Here is a 12,430-nt window from a genome sequence, read left to right on the forward strand (position 1 = left end):
GTAGGGACCTGCCATGAGTCCACATGTTCGTTGCTGCTTGGTTCTCCTCCCCCACTAGCTCCTCATTAGTGCACTTAGGGGCCGCATTCTCCTAGCGGAGCTTCCTAGTTTCCTTATTGTCTCCTCCATGCTCTAGAGTCTTGCTTCCATCGTTCCCTCCTAGTGGTCTCCCATTCGTGTAGTTTGGGACCGCATTCCTGCTGGCATGCGAAATACATGCCTTTATGGAAAAACAAATCTCATAGACGACGCCACTGTTAATGTCGTATTTCGTAGCCCAAGCAGTATCGCAACGACCAAGCTCACACCACCTACAACTAAGGGGGAGGAAAGGCTCCGGTGACGTCTGGAGTCACTCCAATGCCAAAGTTAGTAAATAATCCTCTAGTAAAGAGAAAAGTTAAGAATACTAAAAGGAATAGTAAAAGGGTTTCAAGAGAGAGAGAGAGGCCTCTTGTAGAAGAGATGGTTGTTATTTAAAACTAATTCAAGATCCACAGCAGAGGGAGATCGTGGCGTGTCAGGTCATACCTGAGTTAGACCTACTGCCACTCATTCCCTGCTGCAACAGTGGGTCAATCCGCAGCTTTGGCGACCTAGGGAGATCGTGGCATGTTAGACCGTGGTCGAGCCGTCCTACGTACGTAGCGTGTCGGGCCTTCTAATACATAAATCGAATGCGACATGCCTTGAGTCTGATGAGGCCTTGATGTGGCACATCCAGTCGTTAGCGTAGAGTAGGGCATCCTGCACGGTGCCATACGATAGGACTCGATAGTTTGCCCAGTCTCGACACACTCCCGTTGGCCTACTCCAAGCTCGGGCTTGACACGCAGTCCCGTACGGTAGGGCTTGGTAGGTTGCCCAGTTCCGAGACGCTCTCCTTGGCATATCCGGGCTCGATGCCGAAAGGCCTTCCTGAGGTGGTTTGTGGTCATGGGCTCGGCACGCGGTCTGCTAGCCCGAGCTCTTAGCCCATGTCAGGATCTTGTGTAAGGGCATGGGGTTTTGTAAGTTGACCTACTTGGCCTGGGCCTCTCTGGGATGGGCCCCTCCCTCACAATATACATTAATATTAAGTTATTAATATAAACATACTTTTGATATATAATATATATATTTGGCATAATAAATTATAATATATATATATTCTTTTTGTAAATACATTTCTACACATTTGATCATATATATTTATATAAAAAGTCTAGAACTTATATAGACTCTAGTTAAATTCAATACTATACTAGTATGTGTTAATTATTATAAAATAATATACTTGTACTATAATATAAATAGATTAACAGTTTAATATATGTAAATATCATATTATTACTAATATAGATGATTCGTAAAACCAAGAAAATCAGATTGAAACCTAAAAAACCTGATACTCCAGTTTTGATAGTAAATTAGTCTGTTATCAGTACTTAAATTTTTAAAAACTGATATATACTAATTCTATTCTAAAAAATTAATAAAATCAGACATAACGGAATCAATTACATCCATACTCCTCATGTCCTCTCACTCCCAGGTGGCACCACATTCAAAATCATTATTCCCATATATCATCACTATCGAGATCATTTTGTTGTGCAATGATTGTTCTCTCCGTTCTAAAATATTTGTAAGTGTCTCTTCATATGTGAAATCCTCTTGGACTTTGAGCAGTGCGTACTCCAATACATGCGAAGGATCGGAGATGTACTTTCGTAGCATAGACATGTGGAGTACATCTTGTATTGGAGACATTCGTTGTGACAATAGTTCCGACTTTTTCCAATTTCTCGAATAGTTCAATATATCTAGAGCTCAATTTGTTTCTTTCTTTCCATATCTCATTACCCATTTCATTGGGATTATCTTAAAGAATACTTAGCCTCTGGATTTGAAATGTAGCTCCTCGCATCTATGGCCTAAATACCTCTTTTTTCTTTCCTGCGCTACTGACAATCTCTTCCCATATGACCGCTATCATATCATAATTATAATCCCATAGCATAAAAAAATTTCGTGTCTCTTCTGTTGCTGTCATAAAATATTGATAAAGCTTAAATATATAAAAAGATAAAAACAGTAGCACGATATATGTAATAATTTGAATTTAAATTTATTCATTGATATAGATATGTAGGTAAAAATTTACGTAGAAAGCCGATCAAGCACTCTAGTTCGTCTAAACTTGTGCAAAAAGTTACGAGTGGTTTAATTGTTACGACTATAAGATTTTTATACATAATTTACCTAACTAATTAATTTAAATAATGTAACTCGTTAATAATAAAAATTGGAGAAAATATATATATAATTTCAATAATGACATTTATTTCATCTTCCAAATAATAAATCAACTAAACAATTCTTGAACAATAAATTCAAATTCGTTAAAAAAATTATTTATAAATATATGAAATAAAATCCAATAATAAACCAACTCAATTTAACTCCATTACAGCTCAAGCTGTCTCTCTAAAAAGACTTTCGGCAAAATTACAACAATACGAAATTCTCATCGTTATATGAAAAACCCAAATAGTATTCATTTAATGGGACAGGTCCAAGAATTGCAAGCTCAGTAATCTGTGAGATGATGTTTGGAAACTGTCACCCACTAACAATGATATATAATGGCAGAAAATCCGAGTCTGGCCTTGAGGATCCATCGCCATCACTACGAAACATCATGGGTTTTGAAGCTCATGAAATCTCTACAATTAGTCGTAAAGTTCAATGACAAATTATTATTGATTTCTTTGTCATGGAAATTTGAGGCTAATTATAACTAAATGAGATGGAAAAAACGAATTGTTTTTTAGAGTGCGTATACTAGCTACACGAAGTTGATAAACTCAAGCGAACGGTCAATTGGTTCTTTGCCCAAGAGCAGGGTCACCAACATGTGGAAACATGATGCAGTTTTCAACTAACGATTAAGACCGAGCTAGCTCGACATTAAGGTTGCCGTGCACCATTTAAGGGGCTAGAAAATGTAGACATGATTCCAATGACAAATCAACCATGACTAATTAATTGGCATCATGTCCTTTGCATTGACTAGAGGTCTAAAAACGCATTATTGGAGTAAGTAGTCTAGTCCGATTAATTAAAGTAAACGCATTACTGGCATGTCATCAACAACTTTCGTCTAATTAAAGACCGCACATGACAAATTGTGATGACCAGAACAATAGATTTTTATAATTTTATAATTTAGATATTTTAAAAAGATTCAAAAATAATAAATAATATATAGTTCACGGCATTGAATATTAGTACTCATAAATAATACGAATTTCAGGATTAAATACAGTGTGGTCCATATATTATATTTTTCTCGATTCTAATTATAGAAAATCTACAAGTAATTATAAATCTACATTTCATTCTTCATATCACTTAGCGAATGTGACATCAATATGTATCAGGTTTTATATTAACTCGATTTTAAAAAAATAATGGATAATTTCCGCGTTAACATATTTAGAAAAATCGAATGATGGTGTAATATGTAGCTAGTATTGTCGTCTCAATAGAAATGCCATCGATATGAATTTTTCAAGTATTATGAATTCCAACTCACCAATTTGTGAGATGATGTTCGGGCCGCCTTGCATGTAAGCTGTCACTCACTAATGATGCCAGGAAATCTGAGTACTCTTTGAGGATCCATCCATCCCTACGATATATTTTTGAAGCTGAAAAGTCTATAATTAAATTATAATAAAATAATTTTTATATAAAATTATTAATTATAAAATTATTTTTATTATAAAATAAAACTAATAAATTATATAAAGTCACGTTAATTAATAAAATTATTTTTATATAATTTTTTTTATGATTATAACAGTCTTTTTTAAATTATAGACTTTTTCAATGCGTATAGTACTACTCGAAGTGGATAAAATCAAGCCGACGGCCAATAGGTTCTTTGCCCTATAGCAGGGACGTCACCATCGTACATGTGGAAACATGCAGTTTCCAACTAACAAGACCGAGTTAACTCGACTTTAAGGTTGCCGTGCACCATTTAAGGGGTCAGAAAATATTATAGATATTCCACTCAAAATCAACCACAACTTTTAATTAATGGGCATGTCTTTTGCAACCTCCATTACATGTGATCAACAACCTTATCAGGACATGTTTTAAAAAAATTTTAAAAATTAATGCATTATTTGCACACCACCAAAATTCTTAAAACATCTCAAAATGTTTCACAATTTTATTATTTCTGAAATATCATTTAAATATAAAATATTTTAGATAATAGGTATACAAATAAAATATAATAAATAATTTCTAATCATCATCCTAATTCTCATCATCCTCTCATCATCCCATAATGTAGTATTAGATAATAAATTTATAAATAAATAAAAAAAAGACTCTAATCGTCACATTATTAACTTTCTAAAGTCTTGCTTTTAGACGCTTGCTTGTAGAGTACAAGCCTGATTGGAGTTTGGAAAAAAGTTTTCCAGAATTGGCGGTCTTTCCACGTTAACTTTACCGCACAAGTCAATGATGGCAACAACGCGCAAACCACCCTCTCCCTCCCTCCCTCTTTGGCTGCAATATCTTTTAAACATCTGTCTCACTTGTTAATCCTCAATTTGAGTGCCTAAACCGACATACACTTCACATGGCTACCCCAACAAGTTTCCTGATGCTTTATTTTGTGTGCGGGTTTAGCATTGCCTTGGCAGCAGCTCCCAACATTACCACGGATCAATCTGCTCTTCTTGCCTTGAAGGCTCATATTTCTTTTGATCCCAAAAATCATTTGACAAAAAACTGGTCTACTAATACTTCCATTTGCAATTGGGTAGGTGTCATCTGTGGTTCTAGACATTACCGAGTCAGGGTCTTAAACCTTTCTTTCATGGGCCTTGTAGGTACCATTCCTCCGCATATCGGAAACCTTTCATTTCTTGTGAGCCTAAGCATCCAAAACAATAGTTTTCATGGCTCAATCCCAATTGAGTTGTCTCATCTTACTCATTTGAAATTCTTTGACATTGGATACAATGAATTCAATGGAGCAATTCCATCACAAATGGGATTGCTAACTAAACTTAGAATATTGTATCTTAACACTAACAATTTCACAGGTACTATTCCACTATCTCTGCCTAACATATCTTCATTGCAAGTTATTAGTCTTGGACAAAATCTGCTTTCAGGCACCATACCTTCCTCTATCTTCAACATATCTTCCTTGCAAGAAATTTATCTTGGAGCGAACAAGCTTTCAGGACTGATGTCCTCCATTTTCTTCAACATATCTTCACTACAAGCCATTGAACTTGGCTACAATATGCTATATGGTGGACTATCTACACATATGTTTGATCATCTTCCCAATCTACAGTATCTTTCTATTTCTAGTAATCAATTGTCAGGTGAACTCCCAAAAATAGGGAATTTAACTATGCTTACAGAGCTATTACCTTGAAGACAACAATTTTGAAGGTATGTTTAGTCGGCTATCAACCTCCAATATATAGTTATCCTTTTTGTTCAAATACTAACATTAGCAAATTCTATATTTATTGACTAATAAATTTACAGGAAGACTACCCCTAGAAATAGGGAATTTAACTTTGCTTACAATGCTATACCTTGGTGACAACAACTTTGAAGGTATGTTTAGTCAGCTATCAACCTCCAATATATAGTTATCCTTTTTGTTCAAATATAAACAATAGCAAATTCTATATTTATTGACTAATAAATTTTCAGGAAGACTACCCGCAAAAATAGGAAACTTAACCATGCTTATGGAGTTAGACCTTACCTACAACAACTTTGAAGGTATATATTCTTAGTCTTATTTGAGTCAATTACACAGATAAGACTATTGATTTAGCAGACATGTTCTCTGATTATACTTTGAAGGCATGCTTATATAGTCTTATATAAGTAAATTACATCGACCATTATTGATTTAGTATACATGTTCTATGATCATCTCTAATTGAACAATAAATTTCAATTTGAAGTACAAATACTTTGTTCTAAATATATTGAAACCAGAAGATTTCAACAAGTCTAGTAACAAAATCACAAGAGGACCCAGAAACATTTATAACTATTTGTGACACCTCCATGGTATAATTTGAACTGGTAGAGGAGCTAGAATTCAACCTGAAATGTGCCAGCCCAGCCCCATGCATGATATTTGAGGTCATGGTTATTTTCTTACTGCTAATGAGTATTCTAGGTTCATTATATCTTCTTCATCATCTTGAATAGAAAATACAAATGACTTTTCTTATTGTGACAGGTTTAATACCAAATCAAATTGGTAATCTACAAAATCTAGTGTTTTTCGGTATTGGAGCCAATGGTTTTTTTGGCACAATTCCATTTGGGATCTTCAATATCTCAACAATAAGCTGGATTGGGATGGCGTTAAATACCCTATCAGGCCATCTTCCATCAAATATGGGTCTCTTCCTTCCAAATCTTCAACGACTTTATCTTGGGTCAAATAAATTGAGCAGAAAAATTCCCAACTCTATCTCTAATGCTTCACAGCTCCTTGACATAGACTTATCTGGGAACTCATTCTCGGGCTTAATTCCAAAATCGCTTGGAAATTTAAGATTCCTCCAGTGGCTCAACTTAGAAGTTAATGATTTGACGGTTGAATCTCCAGAATTGAGTATTTTCTCCTATTTGTCAAGTTGTATAAATCTCGTTGATTTAGCTTTGAGCAAAAATCACTTGAACGGATTCCTTCCCAGGTCCATTGGAAACCTCTCTCTTTCTCTTCAAACACTTCGCCTAGATAATTGCAAACTTAAGGGTAGCATTCCAATAGAGATCGGGAATTTAAGTGGTTTGACTACGTTGACCTTATCCAGCAACAAATTGAGAGGACTTGTTCCGACCACAGTAGGAAGTTTGCGCATGCTTCAAAGTTTGGGCCTTGATGGTAATAGACTAAAAGGAAACATACCACCAGAACTATGTTATCTAAGGAGCTTGTTTCAATTACTTTTAGTTGGTAACGATCTGTCTGGACACATTCCTAGATGCATAGATAATATGACTTCGCTAAGAGCTCTCTACTTAGGCTTCAATCAATTAACTTCTGTGATTCCATTAAGCTTGTGGAGGCTTACAGATCTCTTGGAGGTCGACTTCTCATCCAATTCTTTAAGTGGCTCTCTTTCATCTGAGATCGAGAAAATGAAGGTCTTGAGGATATTGAATTTGTCAAGAAATCAACTATCAGGTGATATCCCCAAAAAAATTGGTGGTCTCAAAGATTTGGCTAATCTCTCCTTGTCAATAAATCGACTACAAGGTTCAATTCCTGTATCTTTTGGTGAATTGGCAAGCTTGGAGTTCTTGGATCTTTCCGATAACAATTTATCTGGAGAAATTCCCAAGTCCTTAGAAGGACTCCATTACCTTAAATATCTAAATCTCTCATTCAATAAACTACAAGGAGAAATTCCCACAAGTGGACCATTTCTAAACTTCTCAGCTGCATCATTTATGTCAAACAACGCACTTTGTGGTGCAACTCGATTGAAAGTTCCCCCATGTAAAGAAGGTGATCCTAAAAAACAAAAAGACAACATGGTCACATATGCTAAGGTATGTATTGCCAGCAATTGGGTTTATAATGCTTGCACTGACCCTTGCATTTACTTGGAAAAGATGGAAAAAGAGGAATCCAAAATCTCATGCTCAAGCAGACTTGTTCCCTCTAGTTACATGGAGAAGAATTTCTCACCAACAACTTGTACAAGCAACGAATGGATTCAACTCTAATAATTTACTTGGTGAAGGAAGTTTTGGATCAATATATCAAGGAACACTTTCAGATGGGATGAATATTGCAATCAAAATTATGAACTTGCAAGTGAAAGGGGCATTCAAAAGTTTTGATGCAGAGTGTGAGGTGCTACGAAATATTCGTCATCGAAATCTTGTCAAAATCATCACCATTTGTAGCAATATTGACTTCAAAGCCCTTGTATTGGAATACATGCCTAATGGAAACTTAGAGAAATGGTTGCACTCTCAAGATCACTATCTGAATATCTTACAAAGGCTAAATATCATGATTGATATCGCATCAGCATTAGAATACCTTCATCATGGTTATTCAACAGCAATTATTCATTGTGATTTGAAGCCTAGCAATATCTTATTAGATGAAGAAATGGTTGCACATGTTGTTGATTTTGGCATGGCCAAACTCTTAGATGATAGGGACTCTATGATGCATACCATGACTCTTGCTACTTTTGGGTACATGGCACCAGGTAAATTTCAAACCTTTTCCATTTCAAGTTTTAGTTCATGCTTTGACTCATTCACAGGCAATTAAATATCTTGAGTCCAGAGTATATATATATATATATATATATATATATATATATATTTATATATTGAGTCTTGATCTACAAGTGCTAGTTTTTTTTGTTCAGATTTGTTTGTTCACTATTATAAAATAAGAAAGTATATATGATGAGTTAGAATGTTATCCACAGAGTATGGATTAGAAGGAGTTGTTTCTACAAGTGGCGATGTGTACAGTTATGGCATTTTACTAATGGAAACTTTCACAAGAAAAAAGCCTACAGATAGCTTGTTTATTGGAGAATTGACCTTGAAGCATTGGGTGGATGAATCACTACTCTCTTCAATACTCGATATTGTTGGTGCCAATTTGTTGAGAAATGAGAAAGAACATGCTGCCATGGAGGACTGCATATCTTCAGTTATGAGATTGGCTTTGGATTGTTGTGCAGAGTCACCTACACAAAGAATTGACATAAAAGATGTTTCAGCGAAACTCAATCAGGTCAAATTAAAGTTTGTACCAGATAGTAGAAGAGGCTAAGTTGAGTGTCAAGTTTGCTTACAACTCCCTCATGTTTGTGCCTCTTATGTTTGGGTTTAGGCATTATGCTTCATTGTTTTTAGACAAAATTACAATTTACACCATAAACTCTTAGTTCTTTTGCAATATTGTCATGGAACTATCCAAGTTGTCATTTTATCCCCAAACGACAACTTTTTCTGTCAATTAATCTTATAAATGTATCGTGTCATCTATCTCTTGTAAATCTAGGTGCTAGAAAAACTATATCAAAATACACAGAGGAAGCGATATTACCAAATCGCAGATCTAGTCAAGATGTTCCACAAACTTCTCCATCATAGTTGTTTGCCTGAAATCGTCATCATTGATGGTGGAATGTATCACGTGGTAAAACTACAACAACACTTACATATTCCACTGCTCAAATGTCGAGATTAGAGAGATACACACATGTGAGAGAGACTCTATTTGTACCAATCATCTGAAGGGAGGGGGCTATATATAGCCCCTCTGTTTACACTAGGCAACCAAGTTTTAAAAATAGGACAACCCAAAAATTCTAATTTTTCCTCTATTAGTGGATGTAACACCCCGTATTTTAGTGTATTTTTACTAAAGGAATTATTTTTATAGATTCAAAAATTTATTCTCTTATTTTAAAATTGTTGGATTTTAGTGGGTTATTTTTATGATTTTTAGTTTGTGAAAATTATATTTTGAAGTACTTTCTTATTATTAAATTATTGTTATACGTTTAAAATCTCTTTATTCTAAATTAATTACTATGGATTTAAATTATTTAATTTCACTTTACCATTACGTTTAAATTATTTCATTTAACTTGTGGTTTTAAAATCGTTTCCGTTGCATCATTTTTGTGACCCAAGATGTGAGGATTGGACCTCATTTCTTTCCCTATATTTTTTCTTTTCCTTTTCCTTTTCTTTTCTTTTTCTTCTTTTATCTTTTTTCTTTCTTTTCTTTTTCTTTCTTCTACTTCCTCTCTCCCGCGCGAGCTCTCTCTCTCCTTCTCTCCGTCCGAACCTTCTCTCCCCCAGCCCGCCGCCGTCCGCCGGCGGTGGTCGACACCGCCCGGTTCCTCCGCTCCCCCTGCCGCGGCTATCACCCCCCTCCATTTTCAGCCTCCCTTGTGCCGCCGTTAGCCACCACGAGCCCATTGAAGCCGCAGCATTCCTTGCACCACTGCGCCGCTGTTGCGCCACCTCCGGCTACCATCTCTTCACCACATCATCCTCGACCTCCTAGCAACCCATTGGACCCAACACCACCTCCGATCCGTCACCGGTGAAGCACATCCAACTCCATTTTAGTTTTGGGTATTTTTGGCCTAAAAACACCCCCTGCGCCGCCACCCACGGCAAACCACCACCACCACTAGCTTCACCGACCTCCCTAGGCCCTACCCTACCAATCTTGGGTCTTCATTTGCACCCGTTGAAAAGTGGGTATTTGTGACCCATGGCCACAGTGTATTTTACACTGTTCGGCAGCTGTTTTTCCACTTCGGGCGCACCCGTGATACTCCAGAAATTATTATATAGCGCTGTAGGTATTTTCCAAAGAATTCTCATGAATTTTATGTATTTTTGCACTAACCCATTTCACTGCATTTATTTGGCATGCCGGACTGAGTCCGAGGAGTTCGGGGGTCGGATGGATTTGTGTTTGGAGTTGTTTGGTTGGTTTGGTTGAATTGGTATTGGTTGTTGATGAGTTGTTTGATTGGAATTGTTGGGATTGTTTATTGATGGATGTTAGATCAGTGTTGGTGCATGTACATATCATTATTTCATGCATGATCATGTTTGTAAAGAAAACTGGGTTTTCGTGTATTGCATTCATGCTCATGTGTGGTTTGAAACGTTATAACTTTATGTGAGAATATTTTTGGGTGCGTGTGTATCATGAACCCCAAGCCGAGATGGGGTATTATCTCGGTGGAGCTCCTCTGATCACTCGGGAGCGTAATATACTAAGTGACATCCCCTGGATTGTCGCCGGGCGACAATCCGATCGGACGAGAGGGTCTCGTGCCGACTCCGTGGTCCTTCTGCTGGTGGGGACTAGAGGATGCTTGGCCACGTACGCGCTGGGCGCGGAACTGGACATCGCTCGTTGTGTAGTTGATGTTTCCCCCGAACGTGTTTGGCGCGTAAGTGGGCATTGCTACGAAGCCAGAGTGTGCGGATGACCTATAGGGGAGATCATGGTGCATACACTAAAAATAGACTATTTTCTGGGAAAATAGCGTGTGTTGGATTTTGTGTAAACCATTTTCTGGGAAAATGTTTTACGGATATTTTGGCCAACTGGGATTTTGTTGTGCGTTGGAATTATTCATTTTCGGGGAAAATGACGTTTTTGAGAATATTGCATATTCTATCATGTGCATGCATGTTGGTTGTCTTAAATGCATTTTATTCCTGAGGACTGTTTGGTTTGTACTTACCTGCGGTACCAAGTTTGGTAACGCAGATTTTGATGCAGAGGAGGATGAGGGAGAGCCTGAGGGGACGGCTCCGCCCGACGAGTGATCTGGGATCACTCACTTGACTAATTTATTTTAATGCATTGTATTTTAATTTTTGGATGACTATATAATTACTAATTAAACCTCTACTGATGTTTACATTGAATCTAAATTCTGGTACTTAGTTGACTATCCGCTGCGTTATTTTTGTTGTACACCAGTGTGGTGTGACCGTGCTGTTACCATTTGGGCGTCTCGATCCCCGTGTTTTTATTTAAAGGGGGTCGGGGGCGCCACAGTGGAGGTCTCGCATGGCCTTAAGCCTCAGATCTTCACTATACTAATGTTTGCCACTGGGGTTAGGTCCAAAACAATCATTTATCCTTCCATAAAGCTAGTTTAAACATAAATTAACTGCATACATACACGACCGGCCTAAGTGATGGAGATACATTAGTGCACAATAAAGCTACTTTAAACATAATTTCAGCTTCATTATTATCAACCTGAAACGCCGGCCTCTCATTGATAAGCTTCATCAAGTTTCTTGCTAGTTTGTTGCAAACGACAAGCCAACCGGCAAATGAACCTTTCTATTACAATAATGTAAATGTTCCTAGCAATAGTTGAAGCTTGGACAATATATGCGATATTTTAAATCAAACTGGATAAAAAAGTCGTACTCATCTAAAACATAAATCAAGTCGACACTTAGGCCTAGTTTGGACACTTAGAATATTTCAAAATATCTATAAATAGTAATAAAATTATTTATGAATAGTAATAAAATGATTTTTAGTTATGATGTTTAGTTAAGTTTTAGGAAATGAGAGAAAAAATTGAACAAAAAATTACTTATTTGTGGGCAGCTATTTCTTGCAAAAATGATTATTTTCTACTAAAATGACTACGTTTTCATCACAAATAGTTATTCTCGTCGCAAATAATCTGTCGCAAATACTTGTTTTTCTTGTAGTGATATATATATAATTAATATAGTTATTAATATTATTATTATTTTGAAATTTGAAAAAGTAGTATTTCTTTTTGTATTTTGTTTGAAAGTTTGTGAAAATTGTAATAGCTCA

The 12,430-nt window shown here is 36.4% G+C and overlaps 1 protein-coding gene across 1 annotated transcript; it reads left to right on the forward strand.

Annotated features, from left to right (window-relative positions):
* Positions 1-7,805: 7,805 nt before the first annotated feature.
* On the forward strand, positions 7,806-9,127 carry LOC121267500 (probable LRR receptor-like serine/threonine-protein kinase At3g47570). Its single transcript, XM_041171388.1, has 2 exons — positions 7,806-8,288; positions 8,517-9,127. Exons 1-2 carry the CDS (start codon positions 7,850-7,852, stop codon positions 8,867-8,869), a joined length of 792 nt encoding a protein of 263 aa, XP_041027322.1. The 5' UTR covers positions 7,806-7,849; the 3' UTR covers positions 8,870-9,127.
* Positions 9,128-12,430: the final 3,303 nt, after the last annotated feature.

The sequence above is a fragment of the Juglans microcarpa x Juglans regia genome, chromosome 5S (genome assembly GCF_004785595.1).
Source record: "Juglans microcarpa x Juglans regia isolate MS1-56 chromosome 5S, Jm3101_v1.0, whole genome shotgun sequence".
NCBI lineage: Eukaryota > Viridiplantae > Streptophyta > Magnoliopsida > Fagales > Juglandaceae > Juglans > Juglans microcarpa x Juglans regia.